Source organism: Diaphorina citri, unplaced genomic scaffold (genome assembly GCF_000475195.1).
Source record: "Diaphorina citri unplaced genomic scaffold, Diaci psyllid genome assembly version 1.1 scaffold348, whole genome shotgun sequence".
In the NCBI taxonomy this organism is placed as follows: Eukaryota; Metazoa; Arthropoda; class Insecta; order Hemiptera; family Psyllidae; genus Diaphorina; species Diaphorina citri.
This window is the reverse complement of record NW_007377783.1, coordinates 164,750-181,264: the sequence shown is the minus strand read 5'-3', so window position 1 is coordinate 181,264 and position 16,515 is coordinate 164,750. Positions and strand designations below refer to the sequence as shown.

General features: G+C 37.8%; 1 protein-coding gene and 2 long non-coding RNA genes across 3 annotated transcripts in view; 2 read left to right on the top strand and 1 right to left on the bottom strand.

The window, feature by feature from the left end:
* Window positions 1-204: 204 nt before the first annotated feature.
* Window positions 205-5,814, top strand: LOC113466867. The gene is made up of 2 exons (XR_003391137.1): window positions 205-483; window positions 5,720-5,814. It is a non-coding gene; the product is annotated as an uncharacterized LOC113466867 (long non-coding RNA).
* A 546-nt stretch (window positions 5,815-6,360) lies between these two features.
* The window catches only part of LOC103507882 (L-lactate dehydrogenase-like), a 26,532-nt gene continuing 16,377 nt past the window's right edge, over window positions 6,361-16,515 (top strand). The window contains exons 1-5 of the mRNA XM_017443521.2: window positions 6,361-6,445; window positions 6,838-7,011; window positions 7,660-7,801; window positions 8,571-8,720; window positions 9,533-9,680. Of these exons, the coding sequence (XP_017299010.1) occupies window positions 6,385-6,445; window positions 6,838-7,011; window positions 7,660-7,801; window positions 8,571-8,720; window positions 9,533-9,680 (675 nt within the window). The 5' untranslated portion in view covers window positions 6,361-6,384. The remainder of the gene's footprint in view (window positions 6,446-6,837; window positions 7,012-7,659; window positions 7,802-8,570; window positions 8,721-9,532; window positions 9,681-16,515) is intronic.
* LOC113466870 lies at window positions 7,236-7,633 on the bottom strand. The gene is made up of 2 exons (XR_003391140.1): window positions 7,568-7,633; window positions 7,236-7,377 (listed from the first exon to the last, which is right to left on the bottom strand). It is a non-coding gene; the product is annotated as an uncharacterized LOC113466870 (long non-coding RNA).

Below are 16,515 nucleotides of genomic sequence, written 5' to 3'. Positions count from 1 at the left end.
CGCACCGGGCGGGAATAGAACCCGCGACTTGATGCTTACAAGGGGGACGGGCTACCGTCCAAGCTAACTAGGCTGGCTAATTTGACTCCTTTCCTTACATTTCATTATCCTCACAAGGCTCAGCCTTCCCTTCCACCCTCCCAAACCGGTGCATTCTACGTGACAAAACTGCTACTACGGGTGGCATTAGTTGCGTTCCTATTTTGACCTTGAACTCATGCAAAATATTTCGCCTGTGCTGAAACTGGATCTCTCTATGTGCCCACTGAACATCACACGGAGTACGTGCAAGAGTGAATGCCCTAGCGACATGCCAGTTGTAGCGTTCAGTCTTTATTAGTATCAGAAATCAACAAGTCACAAACACACAATCCGATTGAGTTTCATTTATCTTTCACTCGTAGTGTAGGAAAATATCAGTGTCAAGTGTTGGTTTTATTTTTTCGACTTTTTAAAATAAATTGAAAGTTTTAAAATTGACAGGTAAGTAATTTTCATTTAGCCTTCAGGATCTGTAAATATAAACGGTGATTAAAAAAAATAGGTTTGATAGAGGGAACTGAAGCTGCTAAGGTCTTATCATCCCGAAATCGAAGAAAGACTGGATAAGAGTAAGCCAGCCGTTCCGAGAACGAAAATTATCTGTTCAGGATAAAATCCGCCCCGGGCGGGAAACGAACCCGCGGCCTAGTGCTTGCAAGGCAGACGCGCTCGCTACATAACCAACCAAAAACTAACTAGGCTGGCAATCTAGGTTTAAACACAACCTAAGTGTATTCCCCATAACGTCGCGTCGTCGCGTGAACTTTTTCCACTCTTGACAAGTCGATTTTTAGGGTCTGATGCAACTATTGCGACAAAAGTTGCAAGACCTATACATTGCACACCTAGGTAGGTCTGATGCAACTATTCAATCACTTCTTACGAAACTTTTAGGACCCTAGACAAGATAGGTACCTACACTACCTACCTACCTACCTATGAAAATACTTAAAACCTTAGCAGTTACACACTGACCTGACATTACTTAAATCCATCCCATAAAACAAGGAGAAAATTTCAAGGAATGTTGACTAAGAGAACGATCATTATACGATCAAGTATAATACCTAGTATAGAAAAAAAATCAATAATGTTACGTCGGGCCCTCAAAGAGGCCATGGCATGAAAATGAACTTTTATTTACAAAAGGACAATGACCCACAGAGGTGTCAATGATCGGGGTATTCGGGGTTAATCGTGATCACCTTCGAAATACATATCTACATAGATTAACAGAATTTTGGCGACCAAAATGTTGGGTATTAGGTACCACCTATGTATACATGGTGTTAGAGATATGTATGAAAAAGTAAACAAAAATATTTAAATAACAAATAATAAAATAAGAAGAGAAGGAGAGAGAAGAAGAAATAAAATTAATCTGTAATGCTTTTTTTTTTTCGTCGAAAATTTGTCAAATAAATTTCGCCGCTTTAGTTCAATAGCCGAAAAAAATATTTATAAACATTGACGTAAGGCAGTGATGACTTGATGAGTATCATGTATTTGCATAATTATGTACCTACCTACAATACCTACTGGATAAGTACAGTAGAACCTCGATTATTTCAACTCTCTAATATTATTTCAACCCCAAAATCAGTTCAAAATAGGGCATTTATGAACCATTTTGTTCTTTTGTATCTAAATTTTGCCCCTTTAAGTTCCATTATTTTATACGGAATTTCAATTATTTCAACTACCCTCGGTCTCAATTAGTTGAAATAATCGAGGTTCTACTTTGAATTAAAACAAGGCATTTAGGCCATTAGATAACCTTATAGTCATCGATGTACAATCCATTGATTGAAATATTTTAAATTGATTAATTTGAGAGCGGAATACCGACACCATAGGGTCACAACAACACTTTTCATTCATTCCATGTTGTCCATAAGTATGTCCATTGTGGTCCTTAGGGGGGAAATACCTAGTTGAATATTTGAGTCACAGATTTTGGAGAACCACACAAGATGCTCTTAGTCTGATTCATATTAGTCAACATACCAACATATCATTTGACCTAGTCATCACAACAACACTTTTCATTCATTCCATGTTGTCCATAAGTATGTCCATTGTGGTCCTTAGGGGGGAAATACCTAGTTGAATATTTGATATATTTGAGTCACAGATTTTGGAGAACCACACAAGATGCTCTTAGTCTGATTCATATTAGTCAACATACCAACATATCATTTGACCTAGTCACAATCAAATCAAGGCTGTTCTAAGTAAAGAAAGCAGCTATTATAATAGAATACTAATACAGATAGAGCGATCAGTGTGTGAACTATGAAATGTGAACTGTGAACTGTGAATGGATCTCGTTCTTATAATATAAGATACTAATACTTATTGCTATAAGAGAGTTTACGTGCTTTTTCACGCGTGCGTTCAATACGAATAGCTGATTGTGTGGAGTTTTATGATTAATTTAATTATACCATTCAAGGTAGAAATGAAGAATGATCTGACTGATTCGCCCATTTATGAGATTTAGATAAGTACGTATCTCGTAATTATGTACCTACCTATATAACTGCAGATAAATATGTATGTATATTTACCTATCTATTTCCTATCTCAGATTTACCGCTAAATTATTTCCAATACCACCGGAAATTATAAAATCAACCTTCGAAAGAGACGGTACAGTGTTGACAGTTTGATTGTTTTAAAAATAAAATAGATATATCACTCATTACTCTCATTAGGTACATGTACATTGTATAAGTAAAATCAGATCTATATGTATATGTGTGCTAAAATATTGACGTGTAAGTAATCTATTTAACTTATTAAAGCTAAATTTTGGGCAACCATTTAGCTTGGAAGGTAGAGCGGCTGCCAGTGTAGGAAAATATCAGTGTCAAGTGTTGGTTTTATTTTTTCGACTTTTTAAAATAAATTGAAAGTTTTAAAATTGACAGGTAAGTACCTAATTTTCATTAAGCCTTCAGGATCTGTAAATATAAACGGTGATTATTTTTCGACTTTTTAAAATAAATTGAAAGTTTTAAAATTGACAGGTAAGTAATTTTCATTTAGCCTTCAGGATCTGTAAATATAAACGGTGATTAAAAAAAATAGGTTTGATAGAGGGAACTGAAGCTGCTAAGGTCTTATCATCCCGAAATCGAAGAAAGACTGGATAAGAGTAAGCCAGCCGTTCCGAGAACGAAAATTATCTGTTCAGGATAAAATCCGCCCCGGGCGGGAAACGAACCGCGGCCTAGTGCTTGCAAAGCAGACGCGCTCGCTACCTAACCAACCAAACCAACTAGGCTGGCAATCTAGGTTTAAACACAACCTAAGTGTATTCCCCATAACGTCGCGTCGTCGCGTGAACTTTTTCCACTCTTGACAAGTCGATTTTTAGGGTCTGATGCAACTATTGCGAGAAAAGTTGCAAGACCTATACATTGCACAACTAGGTAGGTCTGATGCAACTATTCAATCACTTCTTACGAAACTTTTAGGACCCTAGACAAGATAGGTACCTACCTACCTACCTATGAAAATACTTAAAACCTTAGCAGTTACACACTGACCTGACATTACTTAAATCCATCCCATAAAACAAGGAGAAAATTTCAAGGAATGTTGACTAAGAGAACGATCATTATACGATCAAGTATAATACCTAGTATAGATGCACACCTAGGTAGGTCTGATGCAACTATTCAATCACTTCTTACGAAACTTTTAGGACCCTAGACAAGATAGGTACCTACCTACCTATGAAAATACTTAAAACCTTAGCAGTTACACACTGACCTGACATTACTTAAATCCATCCCATAAAACAAGGAGAAAATTTCAAGGAATGTTGACTAAGAGAACGATCATACGATCAAGTATAATACCTAGTATAGAAAAAAATCAATAATGTTACGTCGGGCCCTCAAAGAGGCCATGGCATGAAAATGAACTTTTATTTACAAAAGGACAATGACCCACAGAGGTGTCAATGATCGGGGTATTCGGGGTTAATCGTGATCACCTTCGAAATACATATCTACATAGATTAACAGAATTTTGGCGACCAAAACGAACTTTTATTTACAAAAGGACAATGACCCACAGAGGTGTCAATGATCGGGGTATTCGGGGTTTATCGTGATCACCTTCGAAATACATCTACATAGATTAACAGAATTTTGGCGACCAAAATGTTGGGTATTAGGTACCACCTATGTATACATGGTGTTAGAGATATATGTATGAAAAAGTAAACAAAAATATTTAAATAACAAATAATAAAATAAGAAGAGAAGGAGAGAGAAGAAGAAATAAAATTAATCTGTAATGCTTTTTTTTTTTCGTCGAAAATTTGTCAAATAAATTTCGCCGCTTTAGTTCAATAGCCGAAAAAAATATTTATAAACATTGACGTAAGGCAGTGATGACTTGATGAGTATCATGTATTTGCATAATTATGTACCTACCTACAATACCTACTGGATAAGTACAGTAGAACCTCGATTATTTCAACTCTCTAATATTATTTCAACCCCAAAATCAGTTCAAAATAGGGCATTTATGAACCATTTTGTTCTTTTGTATCTAAATTTTGCCCCTTTAAGTTCCATTATTTTATACGGAATTTCAATTATTTCAACTACCCTCGGTCTCAATTAGTTGAAATAATCGAGGTTCTACTTTGAATTAAAACAAGGCATTTAGGCCATTAGATAACCTTATAGTCATCGATGTACAATCCATTGATTGAAATATTTTAAATTGATTAATTTGAGAGCGGAATACCGACACCATAGGGTCACAACAACACTTTTCATTCATTCCATGTTGTCCATAAGTATGTCCATTGTGGTCCTTAGGGGGGAAATACCTAGTTGAATATTTGATATATTTGAGTCACAGATTTTGGAGAACCACACAAGATGCTCTTAGTCTGATTCATATATATTAGTCAACATACCAACATATCATTTGACCTAGTCACACAATCAAATCAAGGCTGTTCTAAGTAAAGAAAGCAGCTATTATAATAGAATACTAATACTTATTGCTATAAGAGAGTTTACGTGCTTTTTCACGCGTGCGTTCAATACGAATAGCTGATTGTGTGGATTTTTATGATTAATTTAATTACCATTCAAGGTAGAACTGAAGAATGATCTGACTGATTCGCCCATTTATGAGATTTAGATAAGTACATATCTCGTAATTAATATGTACCTACCTATATAACTGCAGATAAATATGTATGTAGATTTATTTACCTATCTATTTCCTATCTCAGCTAACAGGTGTCCTCCCTAGGTAGCACAATTGCACGGTAAATTTACCGCTAAATTATTTCCAATACCACCGGAAAGTTCTGTGGATAATAGTGACACAATGTCAGATATCACATCAGTTGAATTTGAAGTATTTGGAAAAGTTCAGGGTGTGTTCTTTCGCAAGAAAAGTCGGATGAAACTCACGACAAGTGGGAATGGGCCTTTAATTGCTGAAAGCCGCCTGGCTAAAGACGTAACTTTTTAGCTCCTATGTCTTTTAGTTATAAGTTCTTTTTAATATACCTACCCAACACTATACCTATGTGTGCAAACTGTGAGGGGTTAATTATGTGATAACTTTGACCCATTATCCAATGGCCTATGATTTCGAATGCATTTTAACTATGACATTTAATTCCATTTTTCAGACAATGGCGACTGTTGAGAGATTACTGAGTCAAGTGGCGCTCTCTGGTGACATCACAGATCACAAGGTCACAGTAGTGGGGGTGGGGCAAGTGGGGATGGCGTGCGCCTTCAGTATACTTACCCAGGTACGGAAGAGGAAAAAATGATATGTAAATTTAGGACCCCACAGAAAATTTAATAATAATAAAAAAATCGGAGGACTACATATATATCTACCTACATTTACGATATGTTAACAAAGATTGGCGGAAACATTATACGCTATACGTCATACTCACAAATTTCACAACATAATAAACATTCGTTTTGTCAAGCAGAACAATTCGTTTTTACCTATTATTTTTATTTTACTCAACAAACAAAATTTGATTCTATGCTCATCAGCCAAAAAATAACTAAACTTACAATGCAATGTTCAGATGATAGAATGTAATTTTCTAAATGTCTTTCTTCTTGTTATAACTGGAAACGTGGAAGTGGAAACTATCCTACGTCTGACTCAACGTTTATCACCATTTATCACTGTTAAAGTGTTAAATATCTGTTAAAAACGGAAACGGGAAACTCCCAGCCTGAAAATTGAAAACAATAGACATAGGTTAGCACAGAAATTGTAGATAGTAAGTACGTACATAGTTAGGATGAAAACAAAACCAAAGGCGAAATGCTCGACCTTCAACATGGGTCACCGTTCTTGAAATCCCCGAAAATCGAAGCTGGAACAGGTACGTTATTTCAAACGGAAACGGGAAACTCCCAGCCTGAAAATTGAAAACAATAGACATAGGTTAGCACAGAGATTGTAGATAGTAAGTACGTACATAGTTAGGTGGTACTCACAAAATTACTTTTGTGTATTATTGACTTGCAATGTGAGCGGTCTTGGCAATGAAGCCACAAACATTGATCATTTGGTCAATGATCCAGTTAATTTGGATAATAATTTGTTGGTACCTATCCATGTAGGTACTTGAAATTTCGGTTAATTTGGTTTGGGAAGTTTTTTTCCTTTTTCTTCTTTTTTTTTGTAGGTGCTTACCACCAATGATCACTCTTCTTTCAAAGGAGTTAATGTCCTCACAAGGCTAAGTGTACCCATTTTCCCAACTTATTCCAGATTACGCCCTGAGTGAAGGATCCCGCATTGTCATAGTGACAGCTGGAGTACGACAGAGGGAGGGAGAATCGCGACTCAGTTTGGTGGAGAGAAATGTGAACATTTTCAAAGGCATCATACCCAACATTGTCAAGTACAGTCCGCAATGTACGCTACTCATTGTGAGCAATCCAGGTATGATTTTTTTTTTTTTTTAGCTGAATTCGATTTAGGGATAAGCTATTCATTTTTTCTTCTTCCTTTAAAAGGTTCGATAGAGGGAACTGTACCAACAGAAGTCATGATATCGAAGAGGAAAGGAGGTTAAGATAGGAGAGAGCCAGTCGTTCCGAGAACGAACCTTATCTGTTTAGAATTTTAGAATAACTGCTCTGGGCGGGACTTACCGCCCACAAAGCAGGCGTGTGGCGTGCTACTTTCCAAACTAACTAGGCTGGAAATGCTGGAATTTGGAACGTCTGGTTCACTACTTAGAGGTCTCTATTACAGGCTTGTTTTTTATCATTACTCAAAATCCCTGCTCATCTTCGCGTTCTACACCTCATACTAAAATAGAATTTTAGAATAACTGCTCTGGGCGGGACTTACCGCCCACAAAGCAGGCGTGTGGCGTGCTACTTTCCAAACTAACTAGGCTGGAATTTGGAACGTCTGGTTCACTAGAGGTCTCTATTACAGGCTTGTTTTTTATCATTACTCAAAATCCCTCCTTCATCTTCGCATTCTACACCTCATACTAAAATAAATCGTGTTCCTAATCGGCGCGGCGTCTTCTTATTACTAAAAAAAATCTAAAAATCACTACAATTTGAAATTTTCCAGTGGACATTCTCACCTACGTCAGTTGGAAGCTGAGCGGGTTCCCCAAGAACCGTGTCATCGGATCGGGCACCAATCTGGATTCTATGCGGTTCAGAGTACTCCTCGCCCAGAAGTTGGGTCTGTCCCCGGAGAGTGTGTACGGGTTAGTAGAATTTTGATTAGAATAGAATAGAATATACCTTGTTTATACTACCAGCATAGGACTGAAAAGTCCCTTTACTCTCGCAGTCTAAACAAGGTCTTATGTATTTGATTGGTAATAACATTACATTTTATGGAACAATATACAAGACCTGTTTAAATTAAAAAAAAAGACATGTTTAGATTGACATTAACATACATACATACCTAAGACATTTACAACAATCCTGTTTATACTTTAGAAGGTGTGGAAGAAAACATCGAGATTTTCGTGAGGACCGACAGTTTAATTGAAGAACTGACTGGTTTTCTGGTTTACAAAATCATCTTAAATTTGCAAAACCACCACAATACTCCCCCCCTAGAATCCTTTAGGGGGTCGAATAACACTTCCAAATTCTTGGCCAGCGCCTGAGAGCTATGTCCAACTGATGAGTTCCAATAAGAACGAAACACTTAGGCTGCTCTCAGGTGTTGGCTAAATTGGTGACCCTGACGAGATGGAAATTGTGAGGAAACGAGAACTCAGGACCACCACAATACTCCCCCCCTAGAATCCTTTAGGGGGTCGAATAACACTTCCAAATTCTTGGCCAGCGCCTGAGAGCTATGTCTAACTGATGAGTTCCAATAAGAACGAAACGCTTAGGCTGCTCTCAGGTGTTGGCTAAATTGGTGACCCTGACGAGATGGAAATTGTGAGGAAACGAGAACCTGCGTTTTCTATGTAAGATTATATTTTGTGCTGTATGTTGTTGTGACCGCCACAGGTTTATCATAGGCGAGCATGGAGACTCGAGTGTGCCGGTCTGGTCCGGAGTGAACGTAGCCGGAGTGAATCTGAGGGAGGTGAATCCGGCCATCGGGACCGAAGGGGACACGGAGGAATTTGGCAAACTGCACACCGATGTTGTCAATAGGTGAGAAAATAGAGGTAGGCGGGAGAGGGCACGGAGGAATTTGGCAAACTGCACACCGATGTTGTCAATAGGTGAGAAAATAGAGGTAGGCGGGAGAGGGTAACGGTAAGGGAGAGAAAGGTTGAGGGCAAATAGGAAGCAAGAAGCAAGTAAGGTAGACCTACATACAAAATTAAAAACCTAAAGGTGTGTCCACACTACTCCACACACAGTCGTTAAAAACCTAAAGGTGTGTCCACACTACTCCACACATAGTCGAAGGGCCGTTCATCCACATCGATTCCACAATAAATTCACATCGATTCCACGCGATGGATGATGGATAAGTACAGTAGAACCTCGATTATTTCAACTCTCTAATATTATTTCAACCCCAAAATCAGTTCAAAATAGGGCATTTATGAACCCTTTTGTTCTTTTGTATCTAAATTTTGCCCCTTTAAGTTCCATTATTTACGGGAGAGGGTAACGGTAAGGGAGAGAGAAAGGTTGAGGGCAAATAGGAAGTCAGTAAGGTAGACCTACATACAAAATTAAAAACCTAAAGGTGTGTCCACACTACTCCACACATAGTCGAAGGGCCGTTCATCCACATCGATTCCACAATAAATTCACATCGATGCGATGGATGGGTCGATCGACGGCCGTCGACTATGTGTAGATACACCTTGATAATTTGTTATGCCGGCCACTCACACTCGGACCGTCTGATAGATCTAGGACTTACGAGTATTAATGGGACAATTTTCAGCTTTAAAAATGGGAGTACCTAATGATGAAAATTAAAATAAATAAATAAAAAAAAAATCTAGTTTTTTTTCCTCTGTTCTCTATAGTGCATACGAAATTATTCGTCTGAAAGGCTACACATCCTGGGCCATTGGGCTGAGCATTGCTTCTCTCACATATACTCTGCTCAATAATACAAACAAAATACATGCCATTTCTACTTTGATACAGGTAAGTTGGTCTTAAATGTTGGACTTTAAAAATAAAAATAGGAAAACTTGAACGATTTTCTAGTATTTTTACAAACAAAAAAGTCAATTATAATTTCAACATTGAAATATACAAACAGGGGTAGGTATGTGATAGGGCCAATAGGGGTAGGTATTGTGATACCAATGTAACTTTGAAGGAGTCTTAAAATTCTGCATCAAGTTCTCAAAAACAATGGAGCAGTTGCAAATGGGTAAAAATTATGAATAAATGGTCGATTCCTATGTAAAAAGTTGGGAAAAATCCAAATCTGAGGTCAAAACTCCGAAAAAATAACTGTAAAAGGTCGAGAATTCAATTTTTATTTTCCGTTTTAATGATAAAATCAACCTTCGAAAGGGACGGTACAGCGTTGACAATTTGATTGTTTTAAAAATAATAGGTATATTAGATATTACTCATTACTCTCATTAGGTACATGTACATTGTATAAGTAAAATCAGATCTATGTGTGCTAAACTATTGAGGTGTAACCTATTTAACTTATTAAAGCTAAATTTTGGGCAACCTAGTTAGCTTGGAAGGTAGAGCGGCTGCCTTGTAAGCGCTTCTCTATGTTCATCAAGCCCCAGCTGAAGTGGATATTGTGCAGTTACATGTGACCGCTATACAAAAACCTGTTCATCATCATCATCATTAGTAGATAAGAGATAAGTTAACAGATATTTAACACTTTAACAGTGATAAATGGTGATATACGTTGAGTCAGACGTAGGATAGTTTCCACTTCCACGTTTCCAGTCATAACAAGAAGAAAGACATTTAGAAAATTACATTCTGTCATCTGAACATTGCATTGTAACCTAACCTAACTATGTACGTACTTACTATCTACAATTTCTGTGCTAACCTATGTCTATTGTTTTCAATTTTCAGGCTGGGAGTTTCCGTTTGAAATAACTTACCTGTTCCAGCTTCGATTTTCGGGGATTTCAAGAACGGTGACCCATGTTGATTGCATTGTAAGTTATTTTTTGGCTGATGAGCATAGAATCAAATTTTGTTTGTTGAGTAAAATAAAAATAATAGGTAAAAACGAATTGTTCTGCTTGAAGGTAGTTTTTACAAACTGCACTCAACACCAAAGCACCAAACACAAAAAATGTTTATTGTGAGCTCCCAACTCTTCTGGAGCTTATCTCTTTATTGTGTTACTTTGTCCCCATGTTGAAGGTCGAGCATTTCGCCTTTGGTTTTGTTTTCATCCACGTCGATCAGGCAAATGTGAGAGGAAATGTTCTGTGGAGGATAAAACAAAGAAAATTAAACTTGTAATGTAAATATGTGTGGACCTATACTGTGAGTATTATATGCGTTCAGAGGAAGTTTTTTTTTTTTCTTGCCTTTTCGTAAGTCCCAGGTTTCTGCTGAAGGAGCTCTTTCTCCCTAACCACTGATCTTTCTCTTTTCTTTTGGCAGGTACCTTAAGTTCAAGTCCTTCATGATTGTGTATATGTATTGATCCTTAAAGTCACTCAGTAGGTATCGTAAAGACTTTTTTTAGCTCAACTCTTGGAAAAAAAAAAAACTGCTACCTATAGGTTCCTCGACTTTGTCAAGTTAGTATAGGTTGGAGGTTAATCTTTTGTTTGAGAGATTACTTGGCATATTTTCCCCCAAACTTCGTTAACATGCATGCCGTAAATTTAAATTTTTTATAATTTTTTTGGGGATCCTAAAATTATTTTCTATAGGTTCCTCGACTTTGTCAAGTTAGTATAGGTTGGAGGTTAATCTTTTGTTTGAGAGATTACTTGGCATATTTTCCCCCAAACTTTGTTAACATGCATGCCGTAAATTTAATTTTTTTATAATTTTTTTGGGGATCTTGAAATTATTTTTTCCTCTTTCGTACCTGGGTAAGTATACTGAAGGCGCACGCCATCCCCACTTGCCCCACCCCCACTACTGTGACCTTGTGATCTTTGATGTCACCAGAGAGCGCCACTTGACTCAGTAATCTCTCAACAGTCGCCATTGTCTGAAAAATGGAATTAAATTTCATAGTTAAAATATATTCGAAATCATAGGCCATTGGATAATGGGTCAAAGTTACTATGTACTTGATTAATCGCTCACAGTTTGCAAACATAGAGTTGGGTATATTAAAAAGAACTTATAACTAAGAGACGTATCTTGATGTCACCAGAGAGCGCCACTTGACTCAGTAATCTCTCAACAGTCGCCATTGTCTGAAAAATGGAATTAAATTTCATAGTTAAAATGCATTCGAAATCATAGGCCATTGGATAATGGGTCAAAGTTACTACTTGATTAATCGCTCACAGTTTGCAAACATAGAGTTGGGTACATTAAAAAGAACTTATAACTAAGAGACGTATCTATAGGAACTAAAAAGGTGCATCTTTAGTCAGGTGGCTTTTAGCAATATTAAAGGCGCGTTCCCACTGGTCGTAAGTTTCATCCGACTTTTTCCCGAGTGTCCTGTAGGCAATGTAATTTAAATGAGAATGTTCCCACTACTGTTACACACCACACGATTTTTTTTTTCCGAAAGATAAGTGGGAACGAGCCTTAACACCATTTTGCACGCGCACCAAAAGCCGCGTGTGGGAACGAGTGAAAGAAGAACATGAAAAGTTCAAAGTGCGGGAACAAACGGCCTTTATAACAATACGAATTATTATTGTTACGATTCTAGTATTATTGTTATCATGACGTCTCACGGCTCACCACCTACCTTTCAACATTCTTTTTTATCAATGGTAACTTATCAGACATGGTAAGTTTTCTTATCACACGGAAGTTGATGCAAAGTTATGCAACAAAATCATGGAAGGCCATGAGACCCTTATCCATGGCTCTATGTAATCAAGTCAATTAATCCAAGTATTTCTGTGTGTACCTACTCCTCTTGAGTATCTTGGAATATTGCTTGCGATGCATCTTGTCAACTTAAATGTGCATAGGTACTTCAAACGGAAAAGGTGACTCATAATGAGTCAGGGAGGTTCCAAGTAAAACAACTAATCATGTAGCTCACTGAGTAATCATAATCTCTAATCAAAGTAGGTAGGTGTTTGGTGTAGACAGTTTATATGGTCCAAATGAAGGTCCATGCCAAATTTGGTGCTTTCCTGACGAAATGCAGCTTTTTTGACGTTGGGCCACCCACTAATAAGGATGAGCCTATTTCTGGAAAGGATTCTGCTGAACTCTCTGGAAACTTGCCTTTGGCTTGATTCTTGCAGATGTAATATTTATTATTTGCAGAATTTTTAAAAACAGACATTTTTATGTTGATGTATCGGGACATATTACATGCCTCTAGGCACATTCTGTTTGTCAAGGCCAAAGGTTTATCTTGTCTATATGATCAATTTAATTCAATGAAACCATGTATCAATTGATACATATTTGTTATGTAACAATAAATAAGAATCTGGATTAATTGGTCTTTTTTGATTCTATTTATTATACCCTCTTTACAGAATTTTTTTGGGGGGGGGGGTGGTCCGCGAAGTGATCCTGATTTTCGGAAGTGGTCCGCCAGCCAAGGCTTATTGGGAACCCCTGGTCTATATTCTATAATGGCAACTATCGAAATGTACCTTAATATATTTTACTTTCTTCTTCTTGATTTGAATTTATTACCAAGATATATTAGGACCTATGGACCCCAGAATGTAGATTTTTTTTCTACAGTTGCTTAAACTGATAATCAATAACACCGGCGATTTCTAACCTCAAAATTTGAAATGAGATTTTTAAAAAACAAAAAAGTTGCAACTTTTTTTTATCAGTGAACTTTCTTATCACTTATCCTTATCACTGTCTCTCCTCATTATCATCAGAATGTATATTTTTTTTCTACAGTTGCTTAAACTGATAATCAATAACACCGGCGATTTCTAACCTCAAAATTTGAAATGAGATTTTTCAAAAACAAAAGTTGCAACTTTTTTTTTATCAGTGAACTTTCTTATCACTTATCCTTATTCCTTATCACTGTCTCTCCTCATTATCATTTCATTGGTCAACAGTCAAGTGTGAAATGAAGTCGTAATATAATCACACCCACACCGAGTGATCCTCCTCAGTCAATATGATGGCAACAAGATATTTGTGCAGGGTACCCAATGTCTGCCATTCAGTGTTCCAGTCTTCAAGAACAACACCTAGCTGTATAAAAGACTTGTCAAAGTATCAAGTATCTTCCCTGGTTTGTGGACTATCTGTTCTAGACATCTCCAGGAGGTTTAACTCTACCAAAGGTAAGTGGTGGGATTTCTGTTGTATTGTGTGGATGATGAAACAGTCAAGCACATAGGTAAGTAGGGATACAGTTGGGGTCATTGGGAATAGTTCATCTGCATGCATGCTTTTCCTATCATGGGCAAGTTACCTTGGTCCTCACAAGTCTTGACCTATTCAGGCAGAATGGGCTGGGTTGGTCACTAATCCAGGTAGGTACTATTCATGCACAACATTTCTTAACTTGAGTGTTCCATTAGACACTGCATGCTATTGCTATTACCTAAACTGAGGATTCATGAAGTCAATGAAGTTCCTTTTGGAAATTTACCTCATTCTGATACACTCTCTTGGATTTCCTTTGGTTTAGTACAGACACTCATTAAAAGAGGGACAACAAGCTTCAGACATAGGGAAATTCTGAAAGGAAAATACAACTAAAGTAGGCATAATATTTTCTTATGAAAACTACTTGGTATTTTTCAAATTACTGATTGTTACAAGACATAACCAAAAAGTAATAATACATATTTTTTTTTCTCAGGATCTCCCATCTCTCCAGCTCAATCAATACCTTCATCACCACTGTCCCCAGCACCTCCAACACTCAAATCGTCTCCACTCTCCCCATCTCCACCACCAACTTCTTCATCAGAAGATGATGCCAAACGAGAAGCTCAATGGAGATCCATGAAACTTGGATTCACAGTGATTGGAGCAAGTACTGGAGCACTGCTAGCATATTTCAATGGCAATATTATCCATGATGAATTCATGGATTTACCTATTGTACAACAATACAGTAAAAGAATATGGAAGCAAATGGTCACATACAACAAAGTAAGTATTCATCTAGTTATCTTATATTGGTTTCCTAGATTCCTAGGAAAGTATATAGGTATCAATTTCAGATAAATAGGGAGTATGTAGGGAGGCACTTAATAGTAAAGTGGGCATATACTTACTTACTTTTGGGTATTATTGTAAATCCAATAATATAATTCTAATGAAATGAAATTATTTTTTCCAGATGATAGTAGAACCTTCACGAGAGAAGCTGCTGCCTGACCCTGTTCCATTTCCATACTATCAGCCCCCCTACACATTACTTCTTGAGTTCAGAGATCTCCTAGTGCACCCTGAATGGACATACAATACAGGCTGGCGATTCAAGAAGAGGCCATTTGTTGATGATTTCTTTGAAACCCTCAACGGTTCCACAACAGACAGGAACAATGTGCCTTTGTTTGAAGTGGTCATTTTCACTTCGGAAAGTGGACTGGTAAATAATTCTTTGCTCAAATTGTGATCACTGATAGCATTTTTCTCTCCTCAACCATCTGTGAGTTCATAGATAATCCATCTTTTGGTTTTGGGACTGTTTGCCCCTTAGGGGAACTGAAAATGCCAAGGTCTTATCGTCCCGAACGCAAAGAGAGAAGAAAGACAGTATAAGAAAAAGCCAGCCGTTCCGAGAACGAACCTTATTCGTACAGGATAAAATCCGCCCCGGGCGGAAATCGAACCCGCGACTTACCGCTCACAAGGCAGACGCGCTACCCTCCAAGCTAACTAGGCTGGTGCGAGCTACATTTATTCAGGTATTCTGTTTGCTCTTTATCCTCCCCAGTCAATCGCACCCATTCTAGAAGCTCTGGACAAAGAGAACAAATACTTCTACTTCAAACTGTTTCGGGACTCGACCGAATTCGTAGACGGACATCATGTGAAAAATTTAGACCTCCTCAATCGGGATCTGAAGAAAGTCATTGCTGTCGATTGGAACACGCATAGTTTGAGTAAAAACCGCGAGAATGCGCTCATTATTCCCAGGTGGAATGGAAATGATGATGATAGGACGCTGGTGGACTTGGCAGTCTTCTTGAGAAGTAAGTTAGCTGAAGGGAGTGTCACATTTTTAGATTAAATGAAATTCAGCTGGATTAAGCTATCTGTTGGGATAATTTTAGACTTTAAATTAAATCAATTTGCTTGATCCAATTAGTCGTAGGCAGCCTAGTTAGCTTGGTTGGTAGCGCGTCTGCCTTGTAAGCGCTAGGTCGCGGGTTCGATTCCCGCCCGGGGCGGATTTTATCCTGAACGGATAAGGTTCGTTCTCGGAATGGCTGGCTTTCTCCTATCCCGTCTTCCTTCCCTCTTCATTTTCGGGGCGATAAGACCTTCGCAGTGAAACGTCTTAAAAAAAAAAAGAAAGAAAAAAAATCAGTAGCTTTGTGTGTACGTAATGCATATAGATGGGCTTGCTTACTGATAATGGTCGCGGGTTCGATTCCCGCCCGGGGCGGATTTTATCCTGAACGGATAAGGTTCGTTCTCGGAATGGCTGGCTTTCTCCTATCCTGTTTCCTTCCCTCTTCATTTTCGGGGCGATAAGACCTTCGCAGTGAAACGTCTTTAAAAAAAAGAAAGAAAAAAATCAGTAGCTTTGTGTGTACGTAATGCGTATAGATGGGCTTGCTTACTGATAATTTATTTAATTTTCCACTATAGCTTTTTCTGGTAGCCCTTTAGGTCCTACATCAACCCTCAAGCGTTGTACAGTCGTTCGCGGGACACCCTG